The sequence below is a fragment of the Chlorocebus sabaeus genome, chromosome 3 (assembly GCF_047675955.1).
Source record: "Chlorocebus sabaeus isolate Y175 chromosome 3, mChlSab1.0.hap1, whole genome shotgun sequence".
In the NCBI taxonomy this organism is placed as follows: domain Eukaryota; kingdom Metazoa; phylum Chordata; class Mammalia; order Primates; family Cercopithecidae; genus Chlorocebus; species Chlorocebus sabaeus.
Genome location: NC_132906.1, coordinates 93,939,863 through 93,959,073, shown reverse-complemented (window position 1 = coordinate 93,959,073; position 19,211 = coordinate 93,939,863). Strand labels below are relative to the sequence as shown.

The window sequence follows — 19,211 nt, the reverse complement described above, 5'->3', positions numbered from 1 at the left end:
TGGGGGTGGCCCCTGCACTCCTCTGGTGGGATGTGGGGACCCGGGGGTGGCCCCTGCGCTCCCCCGTGGTGGGTGTGGGGACCCGGGGGTGGCTCCTGCGCTCCCCCGTGGTGGGGTGTGGGGACCCGGGGGTGGCCCCTGCGGTCCCCCGTGGTGGGGTGTGGGGACCCGGGGGTGGCCCCTGCGCTCCCCCGTGGTGGGGTGTGGGGACCTGGGGGTGGCCCCTGCGGTCCCCTGTGGTGGGGTGTGGGGACCCGGGGGTGGCTCCTGTGCTCCCCTGTGGTGGGGTGTGGGGACCTGGGGGTGGCTCCTGTGCTCCCCTGTGGTGGGGTGTGGGGACCCGGGGGTGGCTCCTGTGCTCCCCTGTGATGGGTGTGGGGACCTGGGGTGGCCCCCGTGCACCCCCATGGTGGGGCGGCCCTGGCGCTTCCCTGTGGTGGGATGTGGGGACCCAGGGGTAGCTCCTGTGCTCCGCCGTGGTGGGTGTGGGGACTCGGGGGTGGCCCCTTTGCTCCCCTGTGGTGGGACTGTGGGGACCTGCAGGTGTCTCTGCAGCCTTCACTTGGGCTTTTCAGTGACTCCCAATGGGGACTGTCCCTGAGGCAGCTGCCCAGCCTGGGTGAGGGGCCGGCAGCCAGCAGACATTGTATAGACCCCAGAAGGCTGGGGACGGCTGCTCTGCACGTCTGTACCTCTGCTTTTGCCTCCATGTGTGGGTCCAGTTTCTCATTTCTTCCATTTCTCAGTGTGATCTTAGAAGTAGAGATGAAAAGATTTCATGAAAAATATTTGTTTAGTCGCTGATCAGTAATCGTGGAGCATCAGTCCTCCAGCCCTCTGACATCGTGGGTTTGTGTGCTGGTGCCTTCGTGTGGTTCAGAATTGAAAGTGAGACCTCACTTGTTCGGTTCTGTGGGCATCTAGTTTGTTTCCCAGGTCCTCATACCTTTTTTTTTTTTTTTGAGACCAAGTCTCGCTCTGTCACTCAGGCTGCAGTGCAGTGGTGTGATCTTGGCTCACTGCAACCCCCACCTTGTGGGTTCAAACGATTCTACTGCCTCAGCCTCCCGAGTAGCTGGGATTACAAGCATGCACCACCACACCCGGCTAATTGTTATATTTTTAGTAGAGACAGGGTTTCACCATGTTGGCCAGGCTGGTCTTGAACTCCTGACCTCAAGTGATCCACCTGCCTCAGCCTCCCAAAGTGCTGGGATTACAGGCATGAGCCACCATGCCTGGCCCTCATACTTTTTAAATATTCATTTTTCTTCAAGATAACTAAGGAGGAACATTGTCCCTTTTACAAGTGGTCTTACTCTGACCTTGGCCTACTTTTTGCATTCTTGTTGAAGTTTCATAAAAGGAGGTAGTGACTGGCAGTCATGTTCTGTGCACAGGCATCCCTATTGAATGGTGTTTGGACACGATGCCTTCTTGAACTCATGTTATTTGTACAGTATGTATTCCTGTTTCTTAAAAATGGGCACCTAATGGTTAGGTCCATACAACTCACTGACATCAGACAGACAAATCCTTTGTGTGGCTACAAGGGAGCAGCGTGGAATTGTGAAGATTTGTCTGTGCTTATTTCTGAGAGAGACAATGTTCTTGTTCATGGTTCCACATTTTCCTGAGGGAGTTAATACATTTTTAAAAAGTAATTTTAATCACTGTAATCCCAATTTTACTCAAATTACAGTCTTAAATCTGAATGGTAATGATTTACAAAGAAGATTCTTTTCTGTAACAGCAGAAGTCTGTCTGCTCTCTGTGGTGGTGCCGGAGACAGCAGGGTGTTACTGCCATTGACTGGGAAAGAACATGCAGCCTCAAACCTGTGAAGAAATATTCTTAGATTTCCTTTTAGTCAGCTTCACAGATCGTTGTATTTCGATTTCATCACATCATCACAAAATAGGAAGTCACTGTCTATATTTTGGCAATATAACTTCTTAGGAGTGTTCTTCTCCCCTCACTTAAAAAGGCAGTGATTCACACATACACACACGCACGCACGCGCGCACACACAGTGTTTGCCTGATCAGAGGTGAAGTTACTTTATCAACACACCAGAGCCTGTGCCCAGGCCTGCCTGTGAGCTTCGGCATTCGTGTTTCTGACCAGAAGCTGGGAAGGGGCAGCGATAGCTGGTGAAGACTTGGGTGGGGCTTGGTGAGGGCACGGTGCCTCAGTGACTTTTTCTCTGCAGATGAGGCGTTTCCAGGCCAGTAGCTCTTGAACAGATCAGCACCCCGTGTCATGGAGCAGGCTCCGGCACTGGGCAGGCATGGGCCTGTACTCAGTATGCAAGTCTTTCCGCCTGAAATAGAAGCAGTCGGTCCTTTCGTCTAATCAGAGTTAGGGGAAACTTCTGTCACATCTTTACAAACGCCCTTCAGTAACAGGATGGTAGTGACACCAGTGCCCATGAAGAGGGCGGCTGCAGCCTCAGGTACAGCAGCTAGACCCACAGACCCGACTGATGCTCTCAATTTGTTCTCCAGTGAGGGCTCTAGGATGAAATCCTCTTCTGTGAGTCATGTGAAAGATGAACTGTGTGGCACTGAGTTCTGCATTCAAAATAAAAAGAATAGAATGTTCTAACATCTGTTACTTTGCTGTTTTGCTTATTCTGGTGGAACTTAACAAAGTGAAAAAACCTATTGGTTAGTTGTTTTCAAATAAAATGTATTCTTCACTAATTTGTCCTTGTGAAAGGGCACCTGTTCCTAATGCAGGTGCACTGGCCATATGCACTCCAGGGTCCCAGCAGCTCTCGCTCCCTGGACACCTGCCCTGGTGGGCATTTACTAAGGGCCTGTTGATCTGGAAGGAAAAACAGACCCAACCCAAATGGGATTAAGGTCTGGGGAATACATTTGTGGGTTCTTTCCTGCAACAATATTTCACTCCTTTTGCTTCTTTTCAGGGTATTGTGCAGCAGTTTTTGGTGTTACTGACGACCAGCTCTGATGAAAGTCTTCGGTTTCTTAGCTTCAGGCTGGACTTCAATGAGCATTACAAAGCCAGGGAGCCCAGGCTCCGCGTGTCTCTGGGTACCAGGGGGCGGCGCAGCTCCCACACGTGAAGCTCGCGGTCCTCGCAGGGAGCTGCAGATGATGTTCGTTGCACCGCTAGACACGAAAGTCCCATCGACGTCCTCCAGGACCTGCACGCTGCAGGTGTCCTGCCCTTCCGCCCACGAGTGCGCCATGTTTCAGCGGAGCGGCGTGCGGGACAAGCCACGCGTGTTTCTCATGTCGGAGCCGAATGCATTTGTAAATCACTAAGTCAAGTAGGCTGGCTGCCCTGTTCACATTTGTCTCTAAAAGTCTTCATCGCTAAAAGATACCACAATTTGCTGAGGCTTCTTAAGCTTTCTATGTTATACTTTATATTTGTCACTTTAAAAACTCCATTTCTTTTAGAAAAAATTAGGGTGATAGCATATTCATTAGTTAAGATGGTAACGTCATTACTATTTTTTTAACATCCTCTTTAGAGGTAATTTTTGTTAACATAACCAAAAATTAAATTGAAACAAAATGTCCCAACTAAGAACATATATAGAGCATTTTATTTTTTTTGAGTGTTGTAAAATATTAGCCTCTGTGAGATCCTTTGTATCTTAATGCATTACCTTTACACATATTTATTCTTATTTTCTCTCCTTCCAGAGTTTACATTTTTATATTTAATTTACTATTTCAGATTTTTAAAATAGTATAGAAAAAAGTAGGAGTGATAGAGAACAAAAATACTCGTACACAGTGCAACCCAAACACCGTGAATGCACCAGCTAAAGCAGCGTGTGCATAGCAATGAGGAGAAAAAGTTAATGGAGTATTTTATTTTCAAAGTTCCTGATAAGCATTGGAAAGAAATCGACATGGATAATGAAGATTTTCTTTTTCCTTGCCTATTTTTTCATTGTAAATATTTATATACTACTGACCAAGATGTTGGGGTGGGAGGGATTGTTTTTTGTAAAAATGTCATTATCAGGTCACATAAATCTGCCTTTATGTTGCATAAGTGAAAATTTAGAAAATTAAAAGGAATTATCTTTCAGATGCATTTGTTATTTCTTGAATAGTTAAGGAAGGGACAGTTTACTTGCTGGATTTGAGGGTTGATAGGATTTGATTTAATATACTACAGCATATGAATTATTTAATAAACGAGACCGGGAAATTAGACTTTGCATGACTTTCGGTGTAGAAGCAAAGGCAGTGCCACCACTCAGGCCTCAGGAGCGTTAGTTACCTGAATCCACCTCTGACTCCTTTAGTAAAGTGTGAATTCCTTTTAAAACTGAAGGGGCTGTCAGGAATCGTGGCCGTGCAGAAACGAATCCATGGCGAAGGCCAGAAATTCAATGTTATTTTAGTTTTAAACTTCATAAAATCAGAAATTTGAAACAGGTTTTTCTACTGCAAGGTTTTCTAGAAATTATGACATATTGTGTATCTTCGAGAGAGGTTTGCCCAGGTTATTGACCATGCAGCCAGATTTTATTTTATTTTATTTTAATTTAATTTAATTTAATTTTTTAATTTTATTTCAGAGAGTTGTTCCAGGGATTAATCCTCGGTGGAAACCAACCTAGCAAAGCCCCCCTCGATTTTAGGGATTACGACTCCATTGGAGTGTAGGAGTCACCAGGATTTAGGTCAGATTTGTGGACTATGGAGGGCTTCCGGCGGGGTGTGGCCCTGGGTGGGGGGTGCCTGCGGGTCTGAGAGTGGGAGCTGGGAAGGGGTGAGGCCTCTGAGGAGCCGCCTGGGACCCACTCCCCGTCATTGTGGATGCACAGCTGGGCTAGTTAGGGAGCCGGGGTCCCAAAACCCAGCATCAGGCAAGCGTGGATGACTTGGGGGCTCCACACTGGGCTTGTGCGGAAAGGAGAACCCACAGTGTGGGCGACTGCACCAAGCTCTGGGAGGGTCGCGTCTTTATCCAGAAAATGCTAACTGTTCTTACGTGTCATGCTGATTGTAAAGATTAGTGATGCTGTATCCTTAGGGTCCTGGGCAGCTCAAGCAGGCCACCTGGCTCCGTCCGCAAGGACGCCTCTCGCCCACCAGGAAGTTCAGTGACTGTGGCCAAGGACACAGATATCCTCAGTTAGAAGGGCTGGCCACCCTCACATCCTGCTGCATGGGTAGGCTCGACTGGAGAGGGGGAATATTCTTGCCTTTCTTGCCTGGTTGTCAACTGCAGTGTTCATGGCATCATGATTCTCAAGTGCCTCTGGAAAAATGTGCCTCCAGACATTAAAATGTAGGACAGAAGGACACAGCTTTGTTGAAGGAAGAGAGTACTTTTACCAAATAGCCATAGGCATACTCGAATCGTGTTAACGTGGCCTGTGTGGAAGAGATGTGTGGTGCAGCTGAGGCATATGTAAGGGGCAACCTTCATCCATAAACGATGCGTGTGTTCTGAGCGCCCCACTGCGTGACCATTCCCCAGCCTCTCTGCCTCTTTTCAGCCCTCTCTATTCCTAGACACAGCAATATTGAAATTAGGCCAGTTAACCCTACGGTGGCCTCTAAGTGTTCAAGTAAAAGGTAGAGTCACACGTATCCCACTCTAAGTCAAAAGCTAGAAATGACTAAGCTCAGCAAGGAAGGTGGGTTGAAAGGCCTCTTCCGCCAGTTGGTCATGTGAATGCGAAGGAGAAGTTCTTGAAGGAAATGAAAAGTGATATTCCAGTGAACATAGAAAGACAGGAAAGCAAAACAGCCTTATTACTGATACGGAGAAAGTTGTAGTGGTCTGGCTAGGAGATCAAACCAGCACAACATTCACTTAAGCGAAAGCCTAATCCAGAGCAAGGCCCTAACTTCAATTCTGTGAAGGCTGAGAGAGGTGAGGAAGCCACAGAAGAAAAGCTGGAGGCTAGCAGAAGGAAAGAAGCTGTCTCCATAACACAACTGCAAGGTGAAGCAGCAAGAGCTGATGGAGAAGCTGCAGCAAGTCATCCAGAAGACCTAGCTGAGCTAATTGATGAACGTGGCCAGACTGACACGTTTTCATTATAGATGAAAGGGTCTTCTGTGGGAAGAAGATGCCATCTAGGACTTTCATAGCTAGAGAGAAGTCAGTGTCTACCTTCAGTGGAGAGGCTGATTGTCTTGCTAGGGGCCAATTAATGCAGCTGGTGATGCTCAGTTAAGGCCAATGCTCACTGGCCCTTCTGGAAATCCTAGGGCGCTGAAGAGGGATGCTGAATCTCTGCCTGCGCTCTCTAAATGGAACAACAAAGCCTGGATGACAACACATCTATTTACAGCCTGGTTTACTGAATATTTTAACCACACCCCCACATCCCCACCCCCTGAGATCGATTGCTCAGAAAAAAAGGTTATTTTCAAAATGTTACTGCTCATTGATGGTGTACCTGGTTGCCCATGAGCTCTGCTGGAGATGTACAAGGAGGTGCATGTTGTTTTTCTGCCTGCTAACACAACATCCGTTCCACAGGATCAAGGAGTAATTTCAACTTTCAAGTCTTATGATTTAGGAAATACAGTTTGTAAGGCTATAGCTGCCATAAATAGTGCTTCCTCTGAAGGATCTTGGAAAAGTAAACTGAAAACCTTCTGGAAAGGATTCACCATTCTAGATGCCATTATGAACACGATTCATAGGAGGAGGTAAAAATGTCAGCATAAATAGGAGTTTGGAAGAAGATGATTCCAATCCTCATGGATGACTTCAAGGGTCGAGACATCAGTGGAGGAAGGAACTGCAGATGTCGTGGGACTAGTAAGAGAAGGAGAATTAGAAGCGGAGCCTGAAGATGTGACTGAACTACTGCAATCTTACGATGCAACTTAAATGGATGAGGAGTTGCTCATTCATGTAGCCATCTAGTTGCAACGTTCATCTGTCCATCATCTTTGCTTATGGATGAGCAAAGAAAGTGGTTTCTTGAGATGGAATCCACTCACAGTGAAGATGCTGTGAACGTTGCTGAATGGCAACAAAGGATTTAGAATATTCCATAAACGCAGTTGGTAAAGCAGTGGCAGGGTTTGAGAGGATTGTCTCCAATGTTGAAAGAAGTTCAGTGTGGGTAAAATGCTATCCAACAGTATCACATGCTACAGAGAAATCTTTTGTAAAAAGAAGAGTGGATTGATGTGGCAAACTTCATTGTCTTTTTTTAAAGACTGCCACTGCCACTCTAACCTTCAGCAACCACCACCCTGATCAGCCAGGAGGTATCTGCATCTAGGCAAGACCTTCCACCAGCAAAAAGATGACAACTTGCTGAAGGCTCAGATGCTCAGTAGCATACTTTAGCAATAAAGTATTGTTTATGCACGTTGGTTTTTTAGGCATTGTCTGTTGCACACTTAATAGACTATAGTGTAAATATAACTTTAGGATGCACTTGGAAACCCAAAAATTCGTGTGACTCATTTTATTGTGATACTTTCTTTCTTGTGGTCTGCAGCCAGACCCATGATACCTCTGAGGTCTGCCATATTCTTTGGTACGGAAATAATGATCAAAAGAATGCAATTCAGTGTGTAAATGGTAGGTGGGGCCAGGTTCTTTCTGTATTTGGTGAACCTGGACTGGACTGTGCAAGCATCTGTTGGAATGTGACTTGGTGGAAAGAAAGGAAGAATGGCGGGTCAGATGAGCTCATGATGTGATTCTTAAAATTTTGCCAATTGTCAGAAAAATCACTGTCTTGGACAAGTGTTTGTACTAATGACTTGTAATTTTAGCAGCATATGAATTGGTCGGCATCTTTGGTGGGCAGGTTATAAAGAATGTTTCCACTTTCTACTATGGTTACCACACCATTCAGATATCCTGATTCTGAGGTAATGTATGCATTTTCATTTAGGTTTTCAAATTTGTTGGCATTCATTTTTACATAGGTTCCTTGATAATTTTTCAAATATTCATTTTTGAGTTATATTCCTTAATATTTTCTACTCATGGCTCTCTTTTCCCTTGCTGGTCACATTTACCAAATTTTGTTTATACTTTATGTCTTTCAAGAATTATCTTTTTTTGGGGGTGGGTATTACTTATTTTACTATAGATACATTTTTTTTCTTTTGCTTTATTCATAAATTACTTTTTTTTTTTTCCCCTGAGACGGTGTTTGGCTCTTGTTGCCCAGGCTGGAGTGCAGTAGCGTGATCTCGGCTCACTGCAACCTCTACCTTCCCAGTTTAAGTGTTTCTTCTGCCTCAGACTCCCAAGTAGCTGGGACTACAGGTACGTGTCACCACGCCTGGCTAAGTTTTGCATTTTTGGTAGAGATGGGGTTTCACCATACTGGCCAGACTAGTCTCGAACTCCTGACCTCAGGTGATCCGCTCGCCTTGGCCTCCCCAGGTTACAGGTGTGAGCCACTGTGCCTGGCCATAAATTACTATTTTATATTTAATATCTTCTTTTGGTTTAATGTTTCATGAATTGAATATGTATAGAATTTGTTGTGTCATTGTTTAATAAGAATTTCCAACTGTAAGTTATCCTCTGCATGTAACTGTAGTTACTATCACAGGTTTTTACATATATAGTTTATTTTCAATGTTATTAATACCTAACTAGTATGTAATTTCTGTTAATTTTCTTAATTCTGGATATAGTTAACATTTCAAAATTTCCGGGAAGTTTGGTTTTTTTTCCTTCAATTTTTTTCTTTTGGAAAAAGAAAAAGGAAAATTTGCCAAACATGTATCAAAATATATTACAAAGCTATAGTGTATATACAGTGTGGTATAGGAACAGAAAGAAACATCCATGGAGTGGAATAAAGTGACTAAAATTGCCAGTGTTCACAGGTCTTTAGTAGGTTCACTACAGAAATATGTCAAGTGTCTGATTATTCAACAAATGCTTTGGGGTAAATTGTTTCAGGCACAAACCATTTGGAGAAAATTTAAATTAAAGACTTTAGCTCAGAAGAAAAATTCAGATAGATTAAATTCAGGTAGGATAAATATGAATGATTAAAAGCATAATTACTAGAAAAAAATGCAATATTTTTATAATCCCAGGGTTTCTGACTTTTAACATGACACCAAGGATGAAAACTATGAAGGAAGGTAATGAAAGATTTAACTACATAAAATGGAAAACTGTTTCCCAGTGAAAGTCAACATTACAATAGTCAAGACAAATAACAGACTTAGAAAATCTAATTACAACATTGACCACAAAATCTATATTCTTAATTATAGCAGGCCCTTGTAAATGAATTTAATGTCTACTAATAATTCCAAGCCTATCAGTGAGGAATTTAGGAAAGAAATACAAAACACAAGAAAACATATAAAACACAAAGAAATATGCTCAGTCGTAGCCTCCCTGGTTAGGTTGTCGTGACACAGAATATATTGTTGTGTTAATATTAACACAATTCAAGTCTGTAATCTGATGCGTGTTGACGGGCGTGGGCAGCGGGAGTCCAACACTACAGCCCTGGAGGAAGCGTTCTTGCGTAGCGCCTTCCCCGCCCCTCTCATCATGGTCCCATCCCCAGGCAGCTACTGCCCTGCTTTCTGTCATAGATGGCTCTCGTTTTATAGAATTCTGTTACATTTGGTTTGTCTGTGTTGGGTGTTTTCAGTAACCCTAATTATGTCCAGGTGCATTTCATGTGGTCCCTGCATCAGAAGTTAGCTCTGCTTTTTTTCTGAGTAGCCCCTGCTATGGCTGCATCACCCTGGGCTCATCTGTTCTCCTGTGTGGGCCTCTTTGGGTTGTTCCCAAAGTACATTATAAACAAAGCTGCTGTGAGCATTGGTGCACAAGTTATATAGATAAATGCTTTCATTTTTCTTGAGTAAATTCTTAGGAGAGGAATGGCTAGATCATGTGAAAGGTTTACATTTAATTTTTTAAGAGACTGCCAAAATGGTCCAACCATTTGACATTCTCAGCATAAGTGTGTGAGATTCCAGGGGCTCCAATCCTTGTCTATTCTTCGCGTAGTCAGCACTCTTCATTTTAGGCATCTTATAGGTGTGTAGTGGCATTTCATTGTGGCTTTAATTGATCTGGTTTGTAAGTGGCATCAGTATTCCTAATGTGATGTTATTGAGCATCATTTCATGTGCTTATTTGCTGTGAAACCTTATCTGTCAAAATATTTTTCCACTTTTATTGTTATGGAGTTTTGAGAGTTTTCAAAATATGTCTGGATAAAGTGCTTTATTAGATAGGTGACTTGCAGATGTTTCCTTCCAGTCTATGGCTCATTCTTTTTTCAGATTGAGCGTTTACTAGGTTATATCCTCATCAGTATAGGGGTTTTCATCTAAGTCCATGGTGTGGACAGAGTCTCCCAGGGGTAAAGTTTATAGGATTAAAATACGGACAAATGTTGACATGCACAGGGCAGCTGCTGCTGCTGCTTTTTTGCTGTCATTTTTTTTTTTTTTAGATGGAGTCTCATTGCAACCTCCACCTCCTGGGTTCAAGAGATTCTCATGTCTCAGCCTCCTGAGTAGCTGGGACTACAGGCTCCCATCACCACGCCTGGCTAATTTTTGTATTTTTAGTAGAGGCAAGGTTTCACTATGTTGGCCAGGCTGGTCTTGAACTCCTGACCTCAGGTGATCCACCCGCCTTGGCCTCCCAAATTGCTAGGATTATAGGCGTAAGCCACTGCACCCAGCCTTTGCTGTCATTTTAACCATGAAATGGAACTCTTCAGAGGAAGCAATGTCTATGTATTAGCCTACAGTTAATGTAGAGTCCTCACTGTGATGATCGTAATTTCAATTGCTGGCTTTAGATCAAGGCTATTTATTTAGCTCTGCCCTGTTCGTCACAGGTGGTTGCCAGGCACTTGAAATATGGCTAGTCTCAACTGGGACACGGGGTAAGTGTAAAATGCATCCTAAATTTCAGATATTTAATATGGACAAAATGTAAAGTATTTCAATATTTTTTCATACCGATTACATGTTGAAGTGATACTATTTTGTATATATTTGGTAAAATAAAATACATTATTAAGATTAGTTTTACCTATTTTTACTTTTTTTAATGTAACTGCTAGCAAATTTATACTACTTATATTGCTCATGTTATATTTCTGTCAGATTGTGCTTTCCGCTCCCTCCTTCCCTCCCATTCTTCCTTCCTTTCTTCCTTCTCCCTCCCTTCCTCCCTTCCTCCTTTCCTCTCTTCCTTTCTTTCGCTTTGCTTTGTCGCCCAGGCTGGAATGCAGTGGTGCCATCTCAGCTCACTGCAACCTCCACCTCCCAGGTTCAAGCAATTCTTCTGCCTCATCCTCCCGAGTAGCTGGGATTACTGGCGTGCACCACCATGCCTGGCTAATTTTTGTATTTTTAGTAGACAAGGTTTCACCATGTTGACCAGGCTGGTCTCAAACCCTTGACCTCAGGTGATCTGCCCGCTCGGCCACCTAAAGCGTTGGGACTACAGGCGTGAGCCACTGCACCTGGCCAGATGGTGCTTTTTCAACATGACCTTTCTCCCTTCCCAGTTTCCATCCAGGACATCACGTTACATTTGGTTGTTTTATCTCCTTAGGCCCCTTTAAGCTTTGACATTTCTCGGATTTTCGGTTTTGATGACGCCAGCAATTTTGAGGATTAGTGGTCGGTATTCTATAGAATATCCCTCAGTCGGGTTTTGTCTGATATTTTTCTCATGATTAGACCGGAGAGTATAGGTTTTGGAAGACCAGGGCAAAGTGCCATTCTCATCACATGTTGTCAAGCATGACTTCTCACTGTTGGTGTTGACCTTAACCCCTGCCTGGCTGAGGTCGTGTTTTCTCCACTGCAAACTTGCTGCTTTTCTCTTCCTTTTCCTATTTCTCTCTTTAGGAGGGGCCACTGTGCAGCCCGAACTCGAAGGGCTGGGAGCTTCTCGAGAGTAGAATATCTGCATACATTAGAATATCTGCATACATTAGAATATCTGCATACATTAGAATATCTGCATACATTATTTGAAGTTCTGCATGGGAGACGGTGTCTTTCCCCCACGTATTTATTCAAGCATTTGTCCTCTTAGCATGGACATATGAAGATTTATTGTCTATTTTGCATTATAGTCCAATCCTTTATTTTGTTGTTCAAATGGTTCTGAATTGTTCTTGACTTATGGTAGCTTGTATCTTTCAGGGAATTGGTCCATTTCATCTAAATTGTCAAATCAATGGACAGAGTGTTGTTTGTGGTATTTTCTTATTCATTTAATATCTGTAGAAACTGTAATGGCGTTACTGTAATATCATTTCTGATATTAGTAAATTGTGACTTTTCTCCTTGATTGACCTGGAGAGAGATTAATCACTTTTCCTCATCTCAAAGCAGCGGCTCTTGTCATCGATTTTCCTGTATTGTTTTCTGCTTTATATCTTATGGATTTCTGCTCTCATCTTTATTATTTCCTTTCTTGTGCCAGCTCTGAGTTTTTCTCTTTTTCTTGAGATGGAGGGTAAGGTGACTGAAATCCTTCTGCTGCATTCCACAATTAGTTTTTTCTTTTTTTTTTTTTGAGACGGAGTCTCACTCTTTGCCCAGGCTGGAGTGATGTGGCGTGATCTCAGCTCACTGCAGCCTCCACTTACTGGGTTCAAGCAATTCTCCTGCCTTAGCCTCCTGAATAGGTGGGATTACAGGCACCCACCACCATGCCCAGCTAATTTTTGTATTTTTTAGTAGAGATGGGGTTTTGCCATGTTGGCCAGGCTGGTCTCAAACTCCTGACCTCAGGTGATCCACCCACCTTACCTCCCAAAGTGTTAGGATTACAGGTATGAGACACGGTGCTTGACTCCCAAATGCTGTGCTTTCATTTGTATTCGTTTCAGAATACTTGCTAATTTCTCTTCTCTTCTTTGATCCGTGGGTTATTTAGAAGTTTGTTATTTGGCTTTCAAATATTTATGGATTTTCCAGATATCTTTCTGTTACTGACTTACGATGTAATCTTATGGTGGTCAGAGAACATATTGTGTGTACATTCTTTCACATTTACTGAGATTTGTTTGATGACCCTGAGGAAGGTTTGTCTTGGTAAATGTTCTGTGAGCGCAGAATAAAAGAATCTTATTCTGCTGTTTGGTGGTGGAGTGTCTTGTGAAGTCAATCAGTGTAAGTTGGTTGGTATTAATCATATTACCCGTTGAGGTCTTCTGCACCCTTACTGACTTGTGTCTACTTTTACTTTTCAGTTATTGAGAGAGTGTTGTTGAAATCTCCGACTATAATTAGGAATTTGCCTATTTGTCTTTGCACTTCTCTCATTTTTACTTCATGCATTTTGAATCTCTGTTATTATTAGGCTCTTAGGTATTTAGAATTGTTACGTTCCCTTGATGAATTGTCCTGTTTGTCATTATAAAGAGACTTTCTATTCCTGGTAATATGCTTTGCTTTAAAATATACTTTGTTTCATAGCCACTCCAGCTTTCTTTTGATTTGTATTAATTTGATATATAGTTTTTTCATTTTTTTACTTTTAGTCTTATTTGTGATTTTATATTTAAAATGATCATCTTGTAGACAGCATACAGTTGGGGTGTGTGTGTGTGTTTTATCTGGCAATTTCTACCTTTTAGTTGGAATTTCTAGACTTTACATTTAATGTGATTATTCACTTGGTTGGGTTTAAATCTACCATCTTGTATTTGTTTTTCTTTATTGCTGAGACAAAACCCTTCTTAGTACTCATTTTAAAATTAGGTAGTTAATTCAACAAATATTAAGTATCTGTGATGTACCATTGTTAATTTGCACTTTTAAAATTATTAGAGAAGGAAGACTTCAACTTCTGGTTCACATGGAATAGTAGTGACCAGATTTGCCCTCCTGCCTGGTACAAACAAAAGTCCCAAAGAAACCAGACAAAATATAACAGTGGGTCTCATGTACACCTGACAGCGGAAGACAGAGACCTAAGAGACTGGAGAAACCAAGGTGAGTGCTGCAGTTGCCCTGACTTACCGCCTGGATGAAGCTGACAGTCTGCAGCACAGGGAGCAGGGCCTACGCAGAGAGCGGCAGTTTCTCTGAGGTGAGACGGAGCTGGTTGTCCTGGGAAGCTGAGGTGGCTGGAGTTTATAGCACAGAATGTCCTAAGAGACACTAACTAAGCAGAGGAGAGGTCAGGGCTAGAACTCCATGTGTGGGAATTGTCAGCATAGAAATAGTACTTGATGGTATGGGATTTCCTTGAAAGAAAGTACAGATAAGAAAGTTCAGGACCAACCCTGAATTTTTAGAGGTTGAGCAGGAGAGTTGGAGAGTCTCAGGATCCAAGAGAACAGAGTTGCAAGAAACACACCGTCAGCTCTTTCGAATACTGCGGAAAGACAGAATGAGATGATGATAGAAAATTGGTCATTGTGTTTGGCAAGATAATTTTGACAAGAGGTATTTTATTGTAGTGCTGGTTTTTCGGATTTGTTGGTTTTTTAAAAGAAGCAGCTTTTGATTATATGGACTTTATATAATTTCTCCACACATGTATAGTTTAAAGTTTAATCATAAAGCCAGCAGCCACTACTACCTCCTAGTTTAAAATACAGGACATTTCTAGTAACCTGAAAGCCTCTTGGCTCTTTCTGATTATATTTCCTGCTCTCTGTGCAGGTAAATCATCTTATCTTTTGTGGCAATCACTCTCTTGTTTTTCCTTATAATTTTACCAACTGTGCATACACTCCTCACAATAATGGATTCATTTTGTCTACACTTGAATTTTATGTTAGTGCCATCTTTCATATTTTATAAGTGAGGTCATACTGATACCTGTAATTTGAACGTATCACGTTGATATCATGTCAGCTATAACCGACATTCACTCATTGATACGTACTATTCTGTTTTTTTTTTTTTTTTAAGTCATACCATAACTTCTTCAGCCATTCTACTGTAAATGGGTATTTGGATTATTGGCAGTGTTTGCCTGTTACAGATGTTGTGGTGTGAGCATCTCTTGGGCATATACGCAAGAGTTTTTCTAGGGTAAATACCCACGGGTGGATTTGCTAGGTCATAGGATATCATCAACTTTACTGCACACTGCCAAGCTATTTTACAAAATGCCAGTTACGTTCCTACCACCAGTGCGTGAAAGTTACCATTGCACAGCATTCTGGAACATTCAGCATTGCCAGGCTTTGAAAGTTTTGTTTATCTGGCTACTGCGTGATGGTATCTCATTGTGGCTTTAATTTTTACTTATTAAATACTAATGAGGTTGGACATGTTTTTTATATTCACTGGCCCCTTTAATTTTTTCATTTTTGAATTTCTGGTGCAAGTGTTTTCCACTCTTTGGAGGGTTGTTACTGATTTGTAGGAGTTACTTATGCATTTGTATACTGATCTTTTGTTGGTTACATATATTCCATATTTCTTTCAATTTCTAGCAAGATTTTAACTTTCTTTGTGTTGTCCTACTTGAAACAGACATTTTAACTTTCAATATAGACCTATCTATATTTATGTTTTAAAAAAATGTTATGGTTAGCAAATGTGTATTTTTGCTTTTTAGTTTGTTTGTGACTTTTTTTTAGTTCAGGGGGTGCATGTTCAGATTTGTTACATGGGTAGATTGTGTGTTGCAGAAGTTTTGGATACAAATGATTCCATCACCCACGTGGTAAGTGAGCATAGTAGCTGATAGGTAGTTTATCAGTCCACCCCCACTTCCTGCCCTCCCACCTCACGTAGCCCCCCGTGTCTGTTATTTCCATCTCTGTGTTCCTGTATGTTCAATGTTTAGCTCCCGCTTATAAGTGAGAACATACAGTATTTGGTTTTCAGTTTCTGTGTTAATTTGCTTAGGATAATGGTCTTCAGCTACATCCATGTTGCTGTAAAGGACATGATTTTATTGTTTTTTTGACTGCGTAATGTTCCACTGTGTACACGTACCATATTTTCTGTATCCAGTCCACTGTCGATGGGCATCCAGGTTGATTCCGAGTCTTTGCTGTTATGATGGGGCTGCAGTAAACACATGAATGCATGTGTTTTTGTTTGTTTTGCTTTTTTGGTGGAACGATTTATTTTCCTTTGGGCATATACCCAGTAGTGGGATCACTGGGTTGAATGGTAGTTGTGTTTTAAGTTCTTTGAGAAATCTCCAAACTGTTTTCCATGGTGGCTGAACTAATTTACATTCCCACCAACAGTGTGTAAGCGTTCCTTTTTCTCTGAAACCTCACCAACATCTGTTGTTTGACTTTTTAATAATAACCGTAATGACTGGTGTGAGATATTATCTCATTGTGGTTTTGATTTGCATTTCTCTGATGATTAATGGTGAACATATATGTTTATTGGCTGCATGTATGTCTTCTTTTGAGAAGTGTCTTTTCATATCCTTTGCCCATTTTTTAATGTGGTTGTTTGTTTTTAACTTGTTGAGTTGTTTAAGTTCCGTATAGATTCTGGATGTTAGAACTTTGTCAGATACATAGTTTGCTGATATTTTAACCCATTTTGTAGATTTTCTGTTTACTCTGTTGATAGTTTCTTTTGCTGTGCAGAAACTTAGTTTAATTAGGTCCCATTTGTCAACTTTTATGTTTGTCGCAATTGCCTTTGGGAGCTTAGTTATAAATTCTTTGCCATGGCCCATGTCCACAATGTTATTTCCTAGATTTTCTTCTAGAGTTTTTATAATTTTAGGTCTTAGATGTAAGTCTTCAATTAACCCTGATTTGATTTTTGTATATGGTGAAAGGAAGGGGTCCAGCTTCAATTTTCTGCATATGGCTATCCAGATATCCCAGCACCATTCATTGAATAGGGAGTCCATTGCGTGTTATGGTCGACCTTGTCAAAGATCCGATGGTTGTAGATGTGCAGCCTTCTTTCTGGGTTCTCTATCCTGTTCTGTTGGTCTATGTTTTTGTTTTAGTTTTCAACCCAGTACCCTGCTGTTTTGGTTACTGTAACCTTGTAGTACAGCTTCAAGTCAGGTAGTTTGATGCCTTACATATATACTTCCCATCACTGAAATCATGGAAGATAGCCTTCTATATTTTATTCTAAAAAGTTAGTGCAGGTTGAGTATCCTTATCCAATATGCTTGGGACCAGAAGTGTTTCAGATTTTGAATTTTTTTTTCTTTTCAGATTTTGGAATATTAGCATTATGTTTACCTGTTCAGCATCCCTAATTCAAAAATCTGAAATCTGAAATGCTTCAATGTACAGTTCATTTGAGCATCATGTTGGTGCTCAAAAAGTTTCAGATTTTGGATTTTCCAATTTGAGATGCTCAACCTATAGTTTTATCTTTAAATTTTGTTTTTAATGTACATGGGATTAATTTTAACATGTGGTATGAGGCAGGAACCCATTTGCATTCATTTTTCATAAGTGTGTTCAGTTGCCAAGCACCAGTAATTGAAAAGCTGGATCTAAAGTACTGTTTCTGTCATAAAGCATGAATCTGTATATGTGTGTTTTGTTCCATTGATCCAGTTGTCTTGCCCCACACCACTCCAAGACTGTCTTATTTTCTGTGGTTCTTATTCTTCAAGAATGGCTGTATCTGACCTTTTCTCTTTCGTGTACATTTTAGAATCTAGTTCTTCCTGCCCCACCGCCAATAACATTGGTATTTTGGTTAGGATTGTGAGGCATCTGATATGGTTTGGATCTGTGTCCTCACCCTAATCTTGTGTTCAGCTGTAATGCTCGGTGTTGGAGGTGAGGCCTGGTGGGAGGTGATTGGATCATGGGGATGGATCCTTCCTGAATGGATTAGCACCATCCCCTTGGTACTATTCTCCTACTGTTCTCCTGGTAGTGAGTGAGTTCTCACAAGAGCCGGTTGTTTAAAAGTGTGTGGCACCTCCCCCCTCTCTTGCTCCTGCTCCTGCCATGTAAGACGCCTGCTCCTGCTTTGCCTTCCACAATGAGTGAAAGCTCCCTGAGGCCTCCCCAGAAGCAGATGCTGCCATGCTTCCTGTACAGCCTAGGGAACCATGAGCCAATTAAACCTCTTTTCTTTATAAATTACCCAGTCTCGGGTATTTCTTTATATAGCAGTGCAAGAAAAGACTAATATAAATTGAATTGGAGAAAGATGACATTATAATACTTATTTTGCTGATCTATGAACATACTATATCTCTCCATGTTTGCCTAGGTCTTTCAAGATTCTATAAATTTCTACATGATGGGTTTGCACAACTTTCGTTAAATTTATTCTTAGGGACTTTATTTTCTTAATACTATTGTAAATGGTATCTTTAAGGTGTGATTTTCTACTTGTTGCTGATGCACAGAAATACAATTATATTTTATCTTGTATTTTTTTGAGATGGTGTCTCACTCTGTCACCCAAGCTACAGTGCTGTGGTATGATCTTGGCTCACTGCAACCTCTGCCTCCCAGGCTCAGGCGATCCTCCCACCTCAGCCTCCCAGTAGCTGGGACCACAGGCATGTCACCGTGCCCAGCTAATTTTTTGTATTTTTTGTAGAGATGGGGTTTCACCATGTTACCCAGGCTGGTCTCAAACTCCTGAGCTCAAGCGATCTGCCCATATCAGCCTCCCAAAGTGCTTGGATTACAGGTATAATCCACCATGCCTCGCCAATTAATTTTTTATATATTATTTTATATCTAAAAGTCTTGCTAAATTATCTTTGCCATTATCTATTAATTCTAGGAGCTTATCTATTTTGTTCATTGGATTTTCTGTGTACCTAGTCTGGCTCTCCCAAGAAGGAGGTAGCAAGATGGAATTAGATTTATTAGGGAACACACCTGCAGGAGAAGTGGGGAGGGATTCGGTGGGGGTTGGGAAACCCAGCAGACCAAGACTGAGCGCATATCCTCATGAAGAAGGAGAGGAGGAGGAAGATTGGCACAAGGATCTGAGACTGCAGTGCAGTTCTGAGGTGTTTGGCAAAGCCAGTGGGGATCCTTGAGCTAAAGTTGTCTGTCAGAGGAGTCTCATGTCTTCCAGGATGGGCATGGCTGGGGGCAGCCCGTGGACAGCATGACCTCTTTCTGCATGGAGGCTGGGAGGCCTCTGCATGTTCCTGGGCATAACAGCTGTGGCCTCAGATCACATTCCCACAGATGAAGGTCTCAGCCATTTTCATGGCCACATAGACCTATTTCTCCAGACATCTGGAGAGCAACTCTTTTATGTTCCTGTGGGCCTCTCTTCCCGAGGGGAACCTCTAAGAGGGTGTATGGGATGAGTGGC

General features: G+C 42.1%; 1 protein-coding gene across 1 annotated transcript in view; it reads left to right on the top strand.

Annotated features, from left to right (window-relative positions):
• TUBGCP3 (tubulin gamma complex component 3) overlaps positions 1-4,074 on the top strand; it is a 94,202-nt gene extending 90,128 nt beyond the window's left edge. The window contains exon 22 of the mRNA XM_007960937.3: positions 2,933-4,074. Coding sequence (XP_007959128.1) covers positions 2,933-3,091 — 159 coding nt within the window. The 3' untranslated portion in view covers positions 3,092-4,074. The remainder of the gene's footprint in view (positions 1-2,932) is intronic.
• The last annotated feature ends 15,137 nt before the right edge of the window (positions 4,075-19,211 follow it).